General features: G+C 47.1%; 1 protein-coding gene across 1 annotated transcript in view; it reads right to left on the bottom strand.

Annotated features, from left to right (window-relative positions):
- Nucleotides 1–230: 230 nt before the first annotated feature.
- BCL2L12 (BCL2 like 12) overlaps nt 231–16,202 on the bottom strand; it is a 132,457-nt gene continuing 116,485 nt past the window's right edge. The window contains exon 9 of the mRNA XM_086930135.1: nt 231–1,271. Coding sequence (XP_086786261.1) covers nt 1,236–1,271 — 36 coding nt within the window. The 3' untranslated portion in view covers nt 231–1,235. The remainder of the gene's footprint in view (nt 1,272–16,202) is intronic.

The raw sequence follows: 16,202 nt of genomic DNA, 5'->3' as shown, positions 1-16,202 counted from the left end.
GGTATTGTCCCGAGTCGTCCGCCAGTCGTCCGGAGGAAGTTTGGACCGGTTTCTATGTAGAGTGGTATTGGTTTGTTGCAGAGAGTGTGGGTTAGGAGCCGTCCAGACGAAGGGAATCAGGTGGTGGTCAGACCACGGGATGGGGGAGGGAATGCGTACTTCCAGCTTTGAACAGTTGCTAAAAATGGGGTTGAGAAGATGGCCTTTCATATGGGTTGGTTTGGCTACTAGTTGGGTAAGTTGTAAGGCCGCTAAACTGGCAAGCAAGTGAAGGGCAGTGGAATTGGAGCGGTCGTCAAAATAGATATTGAGGTCTCCGAGAAGAGTAAAGTTCGCTGGTGTGGCTGGCCGCTATGGAGGGAAGGTTAGTGACGAAGTCTCCTAAGGTTCCAGGTAGGCGGTATAAGAGGATTCATGTAATACTTGTTTCTTGAAAATCAGAAATAAAAAAGTTTTTTTTTTAAATGTAGATATATACATTATGGAGTTGATGCCCATGTGCATTGCCAACTAAGGGTAGAGTCGCTATACCTTGTGACTCAAAAGACTTCTTAGAAGAAAAACAATCTGCAAACGTCCAATACCAGCACTATGTGGTAGGAGTATGCAGAACATGTTTATCTACAGCAACACGTGCTATGAACAAACACGTTCACCAATCTCTTACGGCTCAAGGAAGTAGCAGGGTATCCACCATTAAACCTCATAAGATCACTTTCACAATGGACTATCATAGGGGTAAAGACCTAGAGGGCAGCAGCTCCGCCCACTGTCAAATGCCCTTCCCCAAGGCAGCCCATGGTGGAAAGGATGCAACATTATTTCCCTTAAAAAGAGAACCCACAGGGTTCACCGGTTGCTCACAGTGGAAGTCAATGACCTCTGACTACTCAATGGTGCTAGAGACACGAGGGTCATCTTTACAGCCAGAGGTCGACTGTTGGTCCTTTGACAGAGTCCATCAGAGGACACCAATCTGTAGTCCGTCACCAGGCCTCTGCAGAAGACCCCAATCAGCTGCCTCCATCATCGAAGTCCAGCAGAATATGTCAGATTTTTAGCCCAAAGCCAGTTTCCAGCACAATATGCCTTGTTCTGTGACCATGAGCTTAGTCATCCTCTGACTAGTACAGTGGTGAAGTTGCTGCTCACATCTCTTCATGATGGCAACCTGCAAAGGTTGGTAGACGAAGCCGACAAACTTATTGTTCACTTGGATTTCATGATCCATGCACTCAGTCCAAGATATCCTCTTGACTCACAATGTTCTCCTACCAAGGGATGGAAAAAAGAGAAAGGTAAGAAAATGTAATATTACGAGTATCACATAAAGGACACATGAGGAGTTAAATCATATAAGAACCCAAACCACAACTCTCTGCCTGTATGCATGTGCTGGCTTCTAGCTCAGCCCTTCTATTGCCTCTCTTCTCTGCTGTCCATCTGTCCTTGGGTACTGCACCTCTTGTTCATACTGTCCATTGCTCCAACTTGAGCATTTTGTCTCCTCTGCATGCCTGCCTCGCCATGGCGGTCAACATGACTTGCCCCAGGGAAACTGAAGAGGATGTCTGCTTCTCTAAGATTTGTTTGACACCCCTGACATGATTTATATCAAAGTCTTCTCTCTCTTTTTATTTCTATCATTCAGAGTAATATCAATCTTTCCCAACTTTTTCTCTCTTCATCCAAAAAAACTTAGACAGTCTCTATCTGCCCAGTGTGGTGTCATTCTGCCCTATGATGTTACTATCTGCCTTTATTTCTTTCTGTCCAGGGTAATGTGACAGTGCACCCATTCTCTGCACACAGTATTCGGCCAGTCTTCCCTGGTTCTAGACAGAATGATGCCAGTCAACTCCTTTTGACAAGATAGCAAAAGAAACGATAAGTCAGACACAGCCCGGTAAAAGGAAGAGAGCGGAGCAGGAATGGTGGGTTCAGATAAGCTAGAATTTTATGTCCTGAAAATAGGAGCCCCCAAAAACTCATGCCCACTCTGTGCCCTCTACAACTCTTGGTTCTACCTCCCCGTCCATCTTTTCAAAACCTTCCATTCATCACTCTTGCTTTCAACCTATCTCCCACTTCACCTTCCTTGGCCTCTCGCTCTACTTCCGGCTCCCTCTCCCTCTGCTCTCTACAAATCTCTCTGCTGTCCTTTATCCATCCCCTTTCTCACTTTATTCTCTGCTCTCACTTCCACCAATCCTTCTAGCCCTTCTCTTCAACCTCTCCTACTATTCTGATCTTGCCCTCTCTATACTTCCTGTTCGCTCTCCCTATTCTATCTCCCTCTCTTCCCCCTTCTCCTCTCCCAACCCCATCACACTTGTTCTGTTCTAATTCACTTCCACTAGGTCTCTCTCACCCTCTCCCTCTGCTACCCTTTACATCCCTTCTCCGTATCCCTTTCTTCTGCTCTCTCGTCCTCACTCCCCATTCCTTCTCCTCCTCATCTACCTTACTCCCACTCTACCATTCTGTACTTCTTTCGACAACTCACTGCCCTCTTCCCTGGTTCCCCTTCTACCAAAATTTATGTTGCAACTACTACAATTTCTATGATTGTTGTGTTGATCATTTAGTTTGTGTTCACTTTCTGATCTTTGGGTCACTGCTGTTATTTGTAAGGTGCCATCATACCTTTTGTTGGTCAGCGCTATATGTTTGCTTCTAAATAAATAATCGTTTCTTTATACACTTATTTAGTAGGTCCACCATTAATATATCCATCTTTCAGTACAGTGACAGCTGAATGCTAAATCTTTGTGACAAGTCCTTTCTTTCTTTGCCACTCCAGAAAGGAACAACAGTCAGACCAATTGTTTACAATACATTAGCGCCCTTGACTCCGGGTATCCATCTCTCTTAGGGACATGCTGAGCCGGAGAAGTGAGAGCTACAGAGGAATCCAACCTGGTCTCTGTAGAACCTGCAGGGCCCTTGTTCCAAGAGGTTACAAACTCTGTTGCCGGGAAAGAGATCTCGGCTGTGTTACCAGAATGTATGTGACCATTTGAGAACGCCATTGGATAAAGCTAAAGATGACCAAGGGGCAAAAGATGTATACATGCCCAATGCTGCGTATCAGCAGCTATTTTGAGGGTCACTCAATCTTAATGAGTTTGTTTGTGAAGTTTGTTTTTTTAAACTGACATGTCCGTGTAACTTTCTCTCGTCTGTATTTTCCTACTAGAGCGGTGCTCTACTTACCTGCGCCGCAGCCAGGTGAGGTGGAACTTTTCTCCTCTGCCAATTAGGTAAGCGCGAGATAGAAACCTGAATGAGGTATTAGTGTACATGTAGTTGACACTGGGGATGCATAAAAGATTCTTGTGTCCCCCATTTGGTTAAAAAAGTGACACATTCCTATCCAAATGCTAATGTATGTTTTGTTTGTATTCTGTTTGTCTTTCTATGTACCTGTCCTGAATTATCCTGCTATTCCTGATTTGTGGACTATCAGCTAGGAGAATGATCACACCTAGGATACCCAGGTGATGTCTTTGATACATTATTTCTTTCACCATTTTATGAGCAGTAGCGACTTGGTCCTGATGAAAGCAGCAGACACCTACTAGGGTCCATTAGTCTGCAGAAACATGTTGACCTGTTAATACACATAGTAGATATTTGTTTAAACTACTATATCGCACTGGTTTTTATTGATTTGGAAGTAGAGAGGTACCGATTAAAACTATTTTTCCTCTTTTATCTCCAATATTAGTCTTTTTCTGGCACTTTACTCCGTATTTTTTGCACTTATATTCACTCCCTGCTTAACAGTTGCCACCACATGCCCATATACCTTCTAATTCACTGGGACACACACACATTGTTAAACTAAAGAAAAATTATTTTACAATGGTCAGAACATCTACCCTTCCTGGTGTGAAAGATCCCAGATGATGACTAGGGCGTCCTCGGTCGATAACTGATGGGTATTTTTTCACACACAGAAAGTACCCATGTGACCATTTTTGTCATATTATTTTCAAATATATTTTTCTAAATATGTGTTTCTATTCAACACTCTCTGTAAGTCAGGTACGTAGACCCAAGCTACTCTGTGTATTGCTAAATTGTCTTGATTAGGGGTTGTAGCTGTGCAAGGTCAGTAAACATCCCCTTGGACCCTCCCATCACCATTTGTCTCATGCTGCTATTTTGCCCGCAGAAGATGCCGCTGTACCAGATGGAGAGACTGCATCTCCCAGCTTCCATCTGTCGAGCACAGGAGGAGGGGCTGCCAAGCGCGTCCTGCCAGCAGCAGCGCAGGATGTGCCCGGGTGAGGGCCCAGGTGACGACCGGACCAAGAACAGACCAGCCTGCAGCCGTATGGGGCTGAGATGGGACACCTCCATTGGCTACTTACACTCAAGGGTACTGTGCCCTGGCGTTTTGCCTCAACTCTCAGAATATATTGAATTGATGTAATTTGGTTTTACACTGAACCTTTTGTGGTTGTATAGATTATTGCCTAAACTTTACCTTGTGTACCATGGCTGTTTGGATACGTTTGAGATGTTGAAGAGAAGCTATCCAACTGCGTGGAGGGGGTGGTTGTAAAACAAAACTGCCACTTTGGACGGGTATATCGAAAAGGCAGGGAGTGCCTTGGATCAAGAAGTTTTGTTTGCTGAAAGACAGTTATCTATGTCTTCTACTGCACTCACCGTAACTCTGCCTAGTGAGGGCGAAACTACAACAGTTATTACTATTGAAAGATACACAGGCAGAGACCAAGATGTAGAACATGCTACAGACACCAAAGGAAACTAAAGTATCACACCCTAGACGAAACATGGGGTAATGCAAATCCAAACTGTTATTTTGCCAAATCCACTGAAGTCAGTACCCCCTGGGTCTGCAAAGACTGATACTTTACCAGATCTGAAAGAGTTATTTGGGGAGTTCCTGGCACAGTTCAGTCAAGTGATTACTGACCTCCTGGATTTCAAGCTCTCAGGGTTGTGCGCCGGCCCGGAGCTCATTGAGGCGAAGCTCACTGACTTAGAGCCGAGTGAGAGCGGGTGTGACCTGCCATTGTGGCTTGGGTCCTCCGCTACTGGTGTGGAACCAAGGCCCCCGACGAAGCAAGAGGGGAGGGGACACTGCAATAGCCCGTAATATGATAGTGGGCGCCCCTTTCACCCACATTGGTGATGACGGATGCTTGATCGACCCTGTGTTGGCTGGTCCTTCTACTGGTGACCATAACCCTATCTGCATTCCTCTGGTACCCTCCTGCCCAGTAGGCTTGGCCCCAAAAGTGTCTCCCACTTTGATCTACCGCCTGTGGCATGACCTTAAGTGACTGTATTAGCAAACTTACTGCGGTTAGGTCCCGAAGCGAAGGAGTCTGCATTAGATCTTATGAACAAGAGTATCCACCGGATCCACAGAAACAGGAGGAGCAGGAGTAACATTCAGCCAGGGGTCCTTATGGCAAGACGAGTGGGCTGGATTGGGAAGATGAGGAAGGAATTCATTGTGGATTGCGTCATCATCAGTTTCAGAAATCCCAGGGTGACAGAAGATCCCTTCTGGGCCCCAAAGCAGGGCATGTTAGACCTGGAAATGTTAAGAATCTGACCCTGGGATACTTCTACAGAAGGAAAATGCTACTTACCAGTATGCATCTGCTCTTGGCATGTAGAGCTGCAGAGTTTCACACTGTCCATAGATTGCCACCTAGTGTTCGGCCCAGATGTTTGCAGTTTGTTGTGGTCCTGAAAAGTTCTTTGGAAGTCACGAGATAGCGGACTCCTCTTTTGGACTACATTGCGCATGGGCATTGGCTCCATCCTCAATGTTTTTCGCCATTAGGGAAATGATGGAGCTTTGCAAGAAAAGGAAGGCTGTCCATGTAAGGTGTATCTAATTAAGATAATACTGGAACAGACAAGGGTAGCCGGGGAGGCGGGTGGGCGTGTGTAACGCTGCAGCTCTACATGCCAAGAACAGATGCATACTGGCAAGTAGCATTTTCTGTTCGAGGCATATGTGCTGCAGATTACACACTGCGCATAGATTGTATAGCAGTACCCACTCTTAGCGGCGACCACCCCTATCTGTTGCAGTAGTTTGAAATAATGTTTTGAGAACAGCCTGGCCCACATTAGCTAGTTGCTTAGTTTGCACATCTACACAGTAGTGTTTTGTGAATGTGTGTAGTGTAGACCATGTAGCTGCTCTGCAGATGTCATCTAGGGGAAAGTTCCCTAAAAATGCCATTGAAGCCCCTATTTTCCTTGTAGAGTGGGCTTTAGGGGGAACAGATAGCGTACGTTTAGCTTTGTGGTAACAAATCTGTATGCATTTGACAATCCATCTAGCTATCCCAGATTTTTAAAGGGGATTACCCTTATCTTACCTTACCTTACCTTACCTTACCTTATCTTATCTTACCTTACTCTTCCAGCACAGACATCGACTTCAGCCACGCCACAGAGCTTCAATGGACGGACCACAGCTGCGTCCACTTCACCTTCAAGAGAACGACGACCCACCACCACCAGCAACAGGCCGCCCGCAGAAGCTGGAACAAGATCACAGCAGACCAGCTCGCCACCTCCCTGAGCCAGCACCCTCCTGCCAGCTCAGCGAACCCCAGCCAGGCCGCCGACAACCTCACGAAGTGGATCAGCATCTGCGCGGACGAGCTCGCCCCGCTGAGGACCCCGCCCAGCAGACCCGGAAGCAAGAAAGCCCCATGGTTCACCGACGAACTCAAGAGCTCCAAGAAGAACTGCCGAGCCCTCGAGAAAGTCTGGAGAAGGGAACCTACACCGGACAACAGGACCTCCTTCAAGCTTGCCACCCGGAAGCACCACCAGCTGATCCGCGCCGCCAAGAAAACAGCATTCAAGGAACGGTTGGACAACAACGCACACAACTGCAAGGAACTCTTCAACATCGTGAAAGAGCTTTCCAACCCCAGCGCAGGAAACAACGACATCACCCCATCGCAAGACCTCTGCAACTCCCTCGCTTCATACTTCCACAACAAGATCGCGGACATACACAACAGCTTCAACAACCAACCAACGCACACCATGACCGAACAATCACCCCCCACCACTACCCTCCACGCATGGACCCCGATCAGCACCGAAGACACCATCCGCACGATGAACTCCATCCACTCCGGATCACCGACCGACCCCTGCCCTCACCACGTCTTCAACAAGGCCGACGCTGTCATCGCACCCCACCTGCGAGACATCATCAACACATCATTCGACACCGCCACCTTCCCTGAGAGCTGGAAACACGCTGAACTCAGCGCCTTACTCAAGAAACCAACAGCGGACCCCACCGAACTCAAGAACTACCGCCCCATCTCGCTCCTCCCGTTTCCAGCCAAAGTCATCGAGAAGACCGTCAACAAGCAGATGGCCGCCTTCCTCGAGACGAACGGATCCCTCGACCCCTCACAGTCCGGCTTCCGAGCCAATCACAGCACCGAGACCGCCCTCATCGCCGCCACCGATGACATCCGAGCCCTGATGGACAATGGAGAAACAGCGGCCCTCATCCTCCTAGACCTCTCCGCGGCATTCGACACGGTCTGCCACCGCACCCTAGTACAGCGCCTCAGCAACATCGGAATCCAGGACAAGGCGCTGGAATGGATCATCTCCTTCCTCGACGGAAGGACACAGAGAGTCCGCCTACCACCGTACAAATCAGAAGCCTCCGAAGTCATCTGCGGCGTCCCTCAAGGATCATCTCTGAGCCCCACCCTCTTCAACGTCTACATGAGCCCCCTCGCGGCCATCGTACGCAAACACAACCTCAGCATAATCTCCTACGCCGACGACACCCAGCTGATCCTCTCCCTGACCAACGACCCCGCCTCCGCCAGAGCCAACCTGCACGAAGGGATGAAAGAGGTAGCCGAGTGGATGACGACCAGCCGCCTGAAACTGAACTCTGACAAGACGGAGGTCCTCATCCTGGGCTCTTCCCCCTCCGCCTGGGACGACTCCTGGTGGCCTCCCGCCCTGGGCACCGCACCCAAACCGACAGACCATGCACGCAACCTGGGCTTCATCCTGGACTCCTCCCTCTCCATGACCAGGCAAGTCAACAACGTCTCCTCGGCGTGCTTCAACATCCTACGCATGCTACGGAAGATCTTCCGGTGGATCCCCACCGAGACCAGGAAGACCGTCACCCAGGCCCTCGTCACCAGCCGACTGGACTACGGCAACGCCCTCTACGCCGGTACCACCGCCAAGCTCCAGAAGAGACTCCAGCGGATCCAGAACGCCTCAGCCAGACTCATCCTCGACATCCCACGAACCAGCCACATCACCGGACACCTGAGAGACCTTCACTGGCTCCCCGTCAACAAAAGAATCACCTTCCGCCTCCTCACCCACGCACACAAAGCCCTACACGACCAAGGCCCGAGCTACCTCAACAGCCGGATCAACTTCTACGCTCCCAAACGCCACCTCCGATCAGCCAACCACGCCCTCGCCGCCGTCCCCCGCATCCGAAGAGCGACTACAGGAGGAAGGTCCGCCAAGACCTGGAACTCCCTCCCTCCCGACCTGCGCCTGACCCAAGACCACCTCTCCTTCAGGAAGAAGCTGAAGACCTGGCTGTTCGAGCAGTAGCGGCACCCCCCCCCCAGCGCCTTGAGACCCTACGGGTATGTAGCACGCTCTATAAGTGTCACTGATTGATTGATTGATTGATTGATTGATTATGTGGTGGTGAGAAAGACTAAAAGTTGTTTGGTCTTACGAAAGGGTTGTGTTCTCTCGATGTAGTATAGCAATGCTCTTTTGACATCTAAGGTATGAAGAGCTCTTTCTGCTACTGTCTGTGGCTGCGAGAAGAAAATGGGCAGTTCCACAGATTGATTGAGGTTGAAGGGAGAAAGGAATTTGGGCAGGAATTTTGGATTAGTACGGAGAACGACCTTATTATGATGCATTTGCAAGAAGGGTTCTTGAATGGTTAGTGCGTGTAGTTCACTAACTCTCCGCAGAGAATTAATAGCTACTAGGAACGCAACCTTCCATGTTAAAAATTGTACTTCACATTTATGTAAGGGTCGAAGGGAGGTCCCATTAGCCATGTTAGAACAATGTTTAAGTTCCACACAGGTGAAGGTGGTACTCTGGGAGGAATTATTCTCTTAAGGCCTTCCATAAAGGCTTTAATGGCAGGCACTCTGAACAGAGATAGATGCTGTCTGTTTTGCAGATATGCCGCTATTGCAGCAAGATGCAGTCTAATAGACGTGTAGGCTAAGTTACATCTTTGGAGGTGCAGTAAGTATCCTATGATGTGTTGAATAGACACGTCTAGAGGATTAATATTGTTGTTGTGACAATATATTACAAAGCGTTTCCACTTAGCTGCATAACATGCGCTACTGGTTGCACGTCTAGCTTCTTTTATGACATTCATGCAGTCTGGAGGAAGGTTAAGATATCCAAATTCTAGGATTTCAGGAGCCAGATCGCAAAGTTGAGCTGAGCTGGGTCCGGGCGCCTTATCTCTCCACAGTTCTGTGTTAAAAGGTGTGGAGACATGTATAGTTTTTGGTGCGGTACTACAGACAGTTGTAGCAGTGTGGTGTACCACTGTTGTCTGGACCACGTTGGAGCAACTAGGATGAGGGTCAGAGATTGCTACTGTAGTTTGCGTACTACTAGTGGCATGAGTGGCAGAGGTGGAAAAGCATACGCAAATTTGTTTGACCAGTTCATTCATATCGCATTGCCTTTGGACAGTGGGTGTGGATATCTGGCGGCGAAGCTTGGGCATTTGGCGTTTTCGTGGGTGGCAAAGAGGTCTATCCGAGGTTGTCCCCACATCTGAAAGAATGGTTGAAGAACTTGCGGATGAAGTTCCCACTCGTGGATCTGTTGTGTCTGCCGACTTAACAGATCTGCTATGGTATTTTGTATCCCTGGAACATGCTGGGCTAAGAGGAATATGTTTTGAGGTATAGCCCACCGCCATATGTTTTGTGCTAGATGAGAGAGTTATAGGGAGTGTGTTCCGCCCCGTTTCTTGTGGTGTCCACCTGCCTTGCATGGTGTGTTGCAGTAGGTGGGCCTCCCAGCCGGAGAGCGATCCGTCTGTTGTTAAGATTATCTGAGGAACTGGCTCTAGGAACGGTCGTCCCTAGGAAAGGTTTTTGGTGTTCCACCACTGCAGAGAGCGATGAGTCCGACCGTCTACCAACACTAGGTCTGTTAATTGACCTTGAGCCTGGTTCCATTGATGTGACAGGCACTCTTGTAGAGGACGCATTTGAAGTCTTGCATGGGGGCTATGAAATTGCAAGACGCCATCATCCCTATGAGCTGAATGAACACTCGTGCTGGAAGGGAGTGTTGTGGCTGAAACTTTGTGAGAAGAGTTTGCATGCTGGCCATCCTTGCTGGAGTGGGATAAGCCAGCGCTGTTGAGATGTTTATTGTAGCACCGAGGTACTGTTGTACTTTGGATGGTTGCAGATGAGACTTGACGTGGTTTATTGTGAACCCCAAGTTGTGGAGCAGTTGGATCATGGTAGGAGTGTGTTCAACACACTGGTTGTATGAGCTGGCTTTTATGAGCCAGTCGTTGAGGTACGGGAAGACGTGGATGTGCTGTTTTCGTAAATGCGCTGCCGCTACTGCTAAGCACTTGGTGAATACTCTTGGTGCTGTTGTAACTCTGAATGGGAGTACTTTGAATTGATAGTGCTGCCCGTCTATTGCAAATCTGAGATACTTCCTGTGAGCGGGAATGTGGAAGTATGCGTCCTTGAGATCTAGAGTAGCAAGGAAGTCGTTTGTAACTGGAGAGGAAGGACTTGTTGGAGTGTGACCATGTGAAAATGGTCTGACTGTATGTATATGTTTAGCGGTCCGAGTTCTAGAATAGGCCTTAGCGAGCCATCTTTCTTAGGGATAAGAAAGTATAGGGAGTAAACCCCCTTGTTTTATTGGTGCAGAGGAACTGGTTCTATTGCACTTTTTTCTAGCAAAGATATTACTTCTTGCTTTAACAGTGATAGATGTTCTTGTGACATTGGACGCTGTTTGGGTGGTATGTTTGGGGGGGTAGATGTTAGTTCTAGACAGTAACCGGACTGAATAATTTGTCACACCCACCTGTCTGATGTGATGTTGGTCCAGGCAGGAAGGAATTGTTGCAGTCTTCCCCCTACAGGAGTGGAATGTTGGGAGGGAAGGGGAGGAAAGTCATTGGATAGGGGTGGAGGCAGAGCAGGAGTTGTTGGTTTTGCCTCTGCCTTTGTTGTTATTACCCCTGTAATCCCCTCTCTGGTAGCCCCTTGTGAATGTAGATTGGCTAGGGGTCTTGTAGTAAGTGGAGGGGCTTTCGGAGGAGTAGCCTCTTGATTTGCCTCTATATGATGAGCGACAAAAAGAACGTCTGGGAGCTTGCAGCTGTAAGGCACTCATAGATTTTGCTGTGTCGGTGTCTTTTTACATTTTCTGTAAAGACACATCGACATTAGGGCCAAATAAATATGTTTCATCAAATGGCTGATTGAGGATGGAATTTTGTACCTCATTTTTAAAACCTGAAATACGTAGCCATGCATGTCTACGCCAAAAGGTACTGGTATTGATTGCCCTAGAGGCAGTATCTGCAGCGTCTAGGGCACACCGAATGAAAGTATTAGTAATATTTTTACCTTTTTGTATGAGTTAATTGGCCCTATTTTTATACTTGTCTGGTAGATGCTTCATCATGGACTCCAGTTCACCATAATGTGCCTGGTTATCTCTTGCCAACAACGCTTGAGTATTGGCAATGCGCCATATGTTAGCTGCCTGTGACGCCGTGCGCTTACCAGAGGCATCAAGGAGTTTAGATTCCTTATCTGGTGGTGAGGCCTCACCTGATGTCTGTGAATTAGCACGTTTACGAGCATTGGATACTACTAAAGAATCTAATGGTGCTGGACCTATAATGTAAACGGGGTCTGTAGGGGCAGCTTTGTATTTTTACTCAATGCGAGGATTAAGGACCCGAGCCCTGACAGGATCTTTAAATAAGTCTGTTGCGTGCTTAATGACCCCTTTAAGCATTGGCAAAATGGCAGTGGACCTTTGTGTATTATCAAAAGTGTCCAATAGGAAATCTTCCTCCACAGTATTGGTGTGTAAGTCAACCCCATGGTACTGGGCAGCTCTTTGGACTAGTAGGTTAAAACCTATAGTGTCCTCTGGTGGGGAAGGCCTGGAAGGATACACATCGTCTTAGGGACGATGTGTATCGTCAGGGGTGATTTAATCATCCCATGGGTTAGGTGACTGAGGGGGGGACTATTGGTTCCTGCTGGGTCATGTGCACCCCCACCTGTGTCATCAGATCTGTGTCTACATCATTATCTGGATTAGTGGATGGTGTAGGCGAATGATGTGGTGGAGGAGGTGGAGGAGGAGGAGGAACAGTATGGGGAGGTGGTGGAGAAGGGACCCTTAATGGAGAGGTTGCAATGTCTCTCTTTGGAGGAGTAGGAGGAGGAGGTGCAGGCGCCTCTAGTGGTCTATTCTTGGTGCTAAGAGCTAGTTGGCCAGTCTTAGGATCCTTTACAAGAGTCTTTTGAGTATGATCTGGTGTAAAAAGCTCTTCTGTGTCTGGCAGATCCTTCGGCGTCGAAGTTTTCGGTTCCGGAGGTTTCTTCGGCACCGACTCGGTAGCTGGTCTAGAATCTTTTGGCTTAGAAGTATGGCCTTTTGAAATGTCTTTTACTGGAACGTGTTTTTTCGGTTCCGGGTGTTTTTTCGGCTCCGAAGCGTGAGAGTTGGGACTTTTAGTTGGTTTTTTACTCGGCTACGAGTGCGGTTTTGTCATCGATGAGCCGGTGCCAGTCTTCGGAGCCGAGTGCTTAGGTGTCGGAGCAGCGGTCGGCGTGGTTGAGGAAGATGGCTTCTTTTTCGGTGTCGGCATGGGATAGGGTGACTCGAGCCTGAGCCTCCTGAAGGCTTCTTGCCGACCCCTTAGTCGTGCAGTGATGTCCAGTATGTCACAATGCCATCTCTCCTGTTTACAGGCTGCACCCCGAATTTATCAAGCAAATCAATAACACTGCAAGTAAGTTCCTGGCTATGTCAGACACAGGTATATTAAGATAAGGTTACTGTATGCATGTCCTTGATTGGTTTTTGTTACCCTTTGCACAGAGTAATTTGATCCTGGATACACCTTGTCTGCCGTCAGGCGAAACCACATTCCCATTTCAGCTTGAATTCAAAGAGGTAAGACAAGGAAGCTTGGAGTGGCATAGGATGTAGTAAGGAGTATCTGAATAGAATTCTTTCCTCTAAAGAAAGGTTTTGTTTTCCTTTCTTCGCAGCTTTATGTCCTGATGAGAACTCCCAAGACACTGAGAGTTCGAAACGTGTAGACTATTACTGCCATTTAAGCAGAAGGATTGAGCTTGAGTTTTTTCAACAAAAACTTTTTTTTAAGAAAGTGACTTTTGATGGCGTACTGTGAAGATTGTAATTCCAGTGTGTGTATATATATATATATATATATATATATATATATATATATATATATATATGAGTGTGCATATATGAATATGTTGATGGCTGTGTTTGTATGAGAGGGTATGACTGCATTTGAATGAATGAATATTGTATATATATGTAAACTTGCCTAAATGTTTTCTTTTGTATTTGTGTTAATTTGTATAGGAGGTCTTGTATTTTGTGTTAAAGTGGTGAAATAATAACCAAACTACCTTTTGAGAAATATAAATCTAAAATAAAAAAGTGATTTATTCAGACAAAACTTGTCAACGAACCATAGTGTGCGATTCGTATGGTTTATGGTTATTTAGTGAAATAGAGATACAGTATTGGCATTCTTTTTGTTTATTAGGAGCCCGAAGGCAGGGCGTGGGAAGACATCTCTCGGTGTGCACCCGGGCCCGAAGGTGAGGGTATGACCGAAGCCTTTTTTGAGGGTGTCGAGGAAGGTTTGGGGTCGGCCGTCTCACTTACGACCCGTTGAGATGGAGTGATGTCCTTGACGTCTGAGTCTTCGCCATCAGAGGAGCTGGCACTTTCTTCGGCCAGCTGGTGTTCTGGCTCGTCGACGCCTTCTTCGAAGATGTCGTCGGGAATCGACGCGGACAAGCGAGCCATTGTTCTTCGAGCTAGTTGATCCCGAATCATCTTTTTGGAGTGGAAAGAGGCACAGGCGGAACAGTCTTTGGCCTCCTGCTCCGGTGAGAGGCAAAGGTTGCACACCTCATGTAGATCTGTGTGGGGAAACTTCGACCCACATTGAGGACACTTCTTGAATGGCGTCCTTTCCATGAGCTAGAGAGTAAGGCCTAAGTAGGCCCGAAGGCCTTCGTCGGCGACCGGAATTGAAGACTTCGAAGTGGTGAAGAATCGCATCGTTGTGGAGCGCGATCAAAACAATACCGTCGAACTGGGTGAGGATTGTGCGCCGAAGGAAATTCGGTTCCAAACCGCAGCGTAGGAAACACATCCGAGCCCGATGGTGGAAAAAAACAATCTGTGGATGGAGCCAATGCCCATGCGCAATGTGGTCCTAAGGAGGAGTCACCTATCTCGTGACTTCCAAGAACTTTTCAGGACAACGATAAATTGCAAACATCCGGGGCCAACACTAGGTGGCGATCTATGCACAGTGTGTAATCTGCAGCTTATAAGCCTCGACGTCTGGTTACTAACCCGGGTGTCAGGGCAAGTTCCTCCTGTATAAAGCCCACCTACTATGCTCTTTTGACATCCCTGTCCAAAATCGTTTTTGCTCACTAGATTATTTGTCTGCCATAGACTGTGTTCCTTACGCGGCTAAGAAGGCCTATGTCGAGGAGGCCAGTAGGGATGAGTTCCCCTTAGGGCCCTGTGTCAGTCTACTCCACGATCTCCCACACCACAAGGGCTAGCCAAATGTAAACTCTACTGATTCTACTGTTTTTGCGACATTACTACCACTGAGAGTCACAGCCAAGTGATTGAGATCCTTTTTTGGAATATTGCCGGTCTGGCAAGCATGGTGGGCTGCGAGGAATGGGTTAACTTCATACGGGACTATGATATCATTTTTTTCCAAGAAACTTGGTCTAGGCAAACCATAAGCATGTATGGTTAATGCTCCCACATAGTCCCTGCAGTGACTTCTTCGTCTGCTACAGCAAAGGCAGGGTTTATGACATGGATCAAATTCACTTTGGACTGCAAATTCAGCCTGGTTACCTCTAGTTGCACTTTATTTTAACCATTTTTACTTACGTGGCCTACTGTATTAAATATTGTTTGTATTAACTTTCTATAATTCCCATTTTGATATAGACTTTACTACTATGTTAACAGGTTATATGACTTTATTTGTGGTCTGGAAGTTAAATATGCTAATTTGCACAAAGGATATGAAATTATTTTAGGGTGGAATATTAAGGCTAAACTTGGAATCTCTCAGCTGGTTAAAGGGTGCAATTTGTCTGATAACAGTGGTAAGGGACTTGATTATTTTACCCCATGGACCAGAGTGGGAAAACTCTTCATCTGATCAAGACTTTCGACCTTACTAATGTGACTGTACTGAGGGAACCTAATGATCATTCTAAGGCCACTTTTGAAGGGAGGGAATACTCTTCTACTATTGACTTTATTTTCCTAACACGCGATCTGTTGCTCTTGGTGCCTAGGGCAGCTATTGTTGTTTGTGCATATAGGGATTACAATCCCATAAACCTGAATTTAGGTCTCCCCTGGATGGGGGAGGGGGAGCCATATCCGTGTCTATGTACCTTATAATGGTCAAATCACAAGGGCTGCGCTTAGTGTGGAGAAAATTTGACCTCTTTCCTGTCAAAATTTAGCTTGAACCATCTTCTCACGATGATAAAATGTTTGACAGCTAATAATAATGACCCCGGAGAGGTGGCTAATCTTTTTGCCCAGGTGAAGTTTGTTTTATTAATGATAGTCTTATGAAATCCATTAAACCAGGGACCTATAAGGTTAAGTAGTTCGACCTGCACTGTAGGAAGGCCTCTATGTTACACAAAGCTTTAAAGGAGATAACCAGGGATTTTGGAAAATTCCAACAGCGTACAGCAGAGTACAACGCTGCCTTAAGGTATAGGAAAAAAGAACTACATAAGAAATCCTGGGGAAATCTGGTCAGGGCCTGTAGGCTGAAAAACCATTGGGCCTTT

This window comes from Lissotriton vulgaris, chromosome 7 (genome assembly GCF_964263255.1).
Source record: "Lissotriton vulgaris chromosome 7, aLisVul1.2, whole genome shotgun sequence".
NCBI lineage: Eukaryota > Metazoa > Chordata > Amphibia > Caudata > Salamandridae > Lissotriton > Lissotriton vulgaris.
The sequence above is the reverse complement of the archived record's forward strand: the minus strand, read 5'-3'. Positions and strand labels throughout refer to the sequence as shown.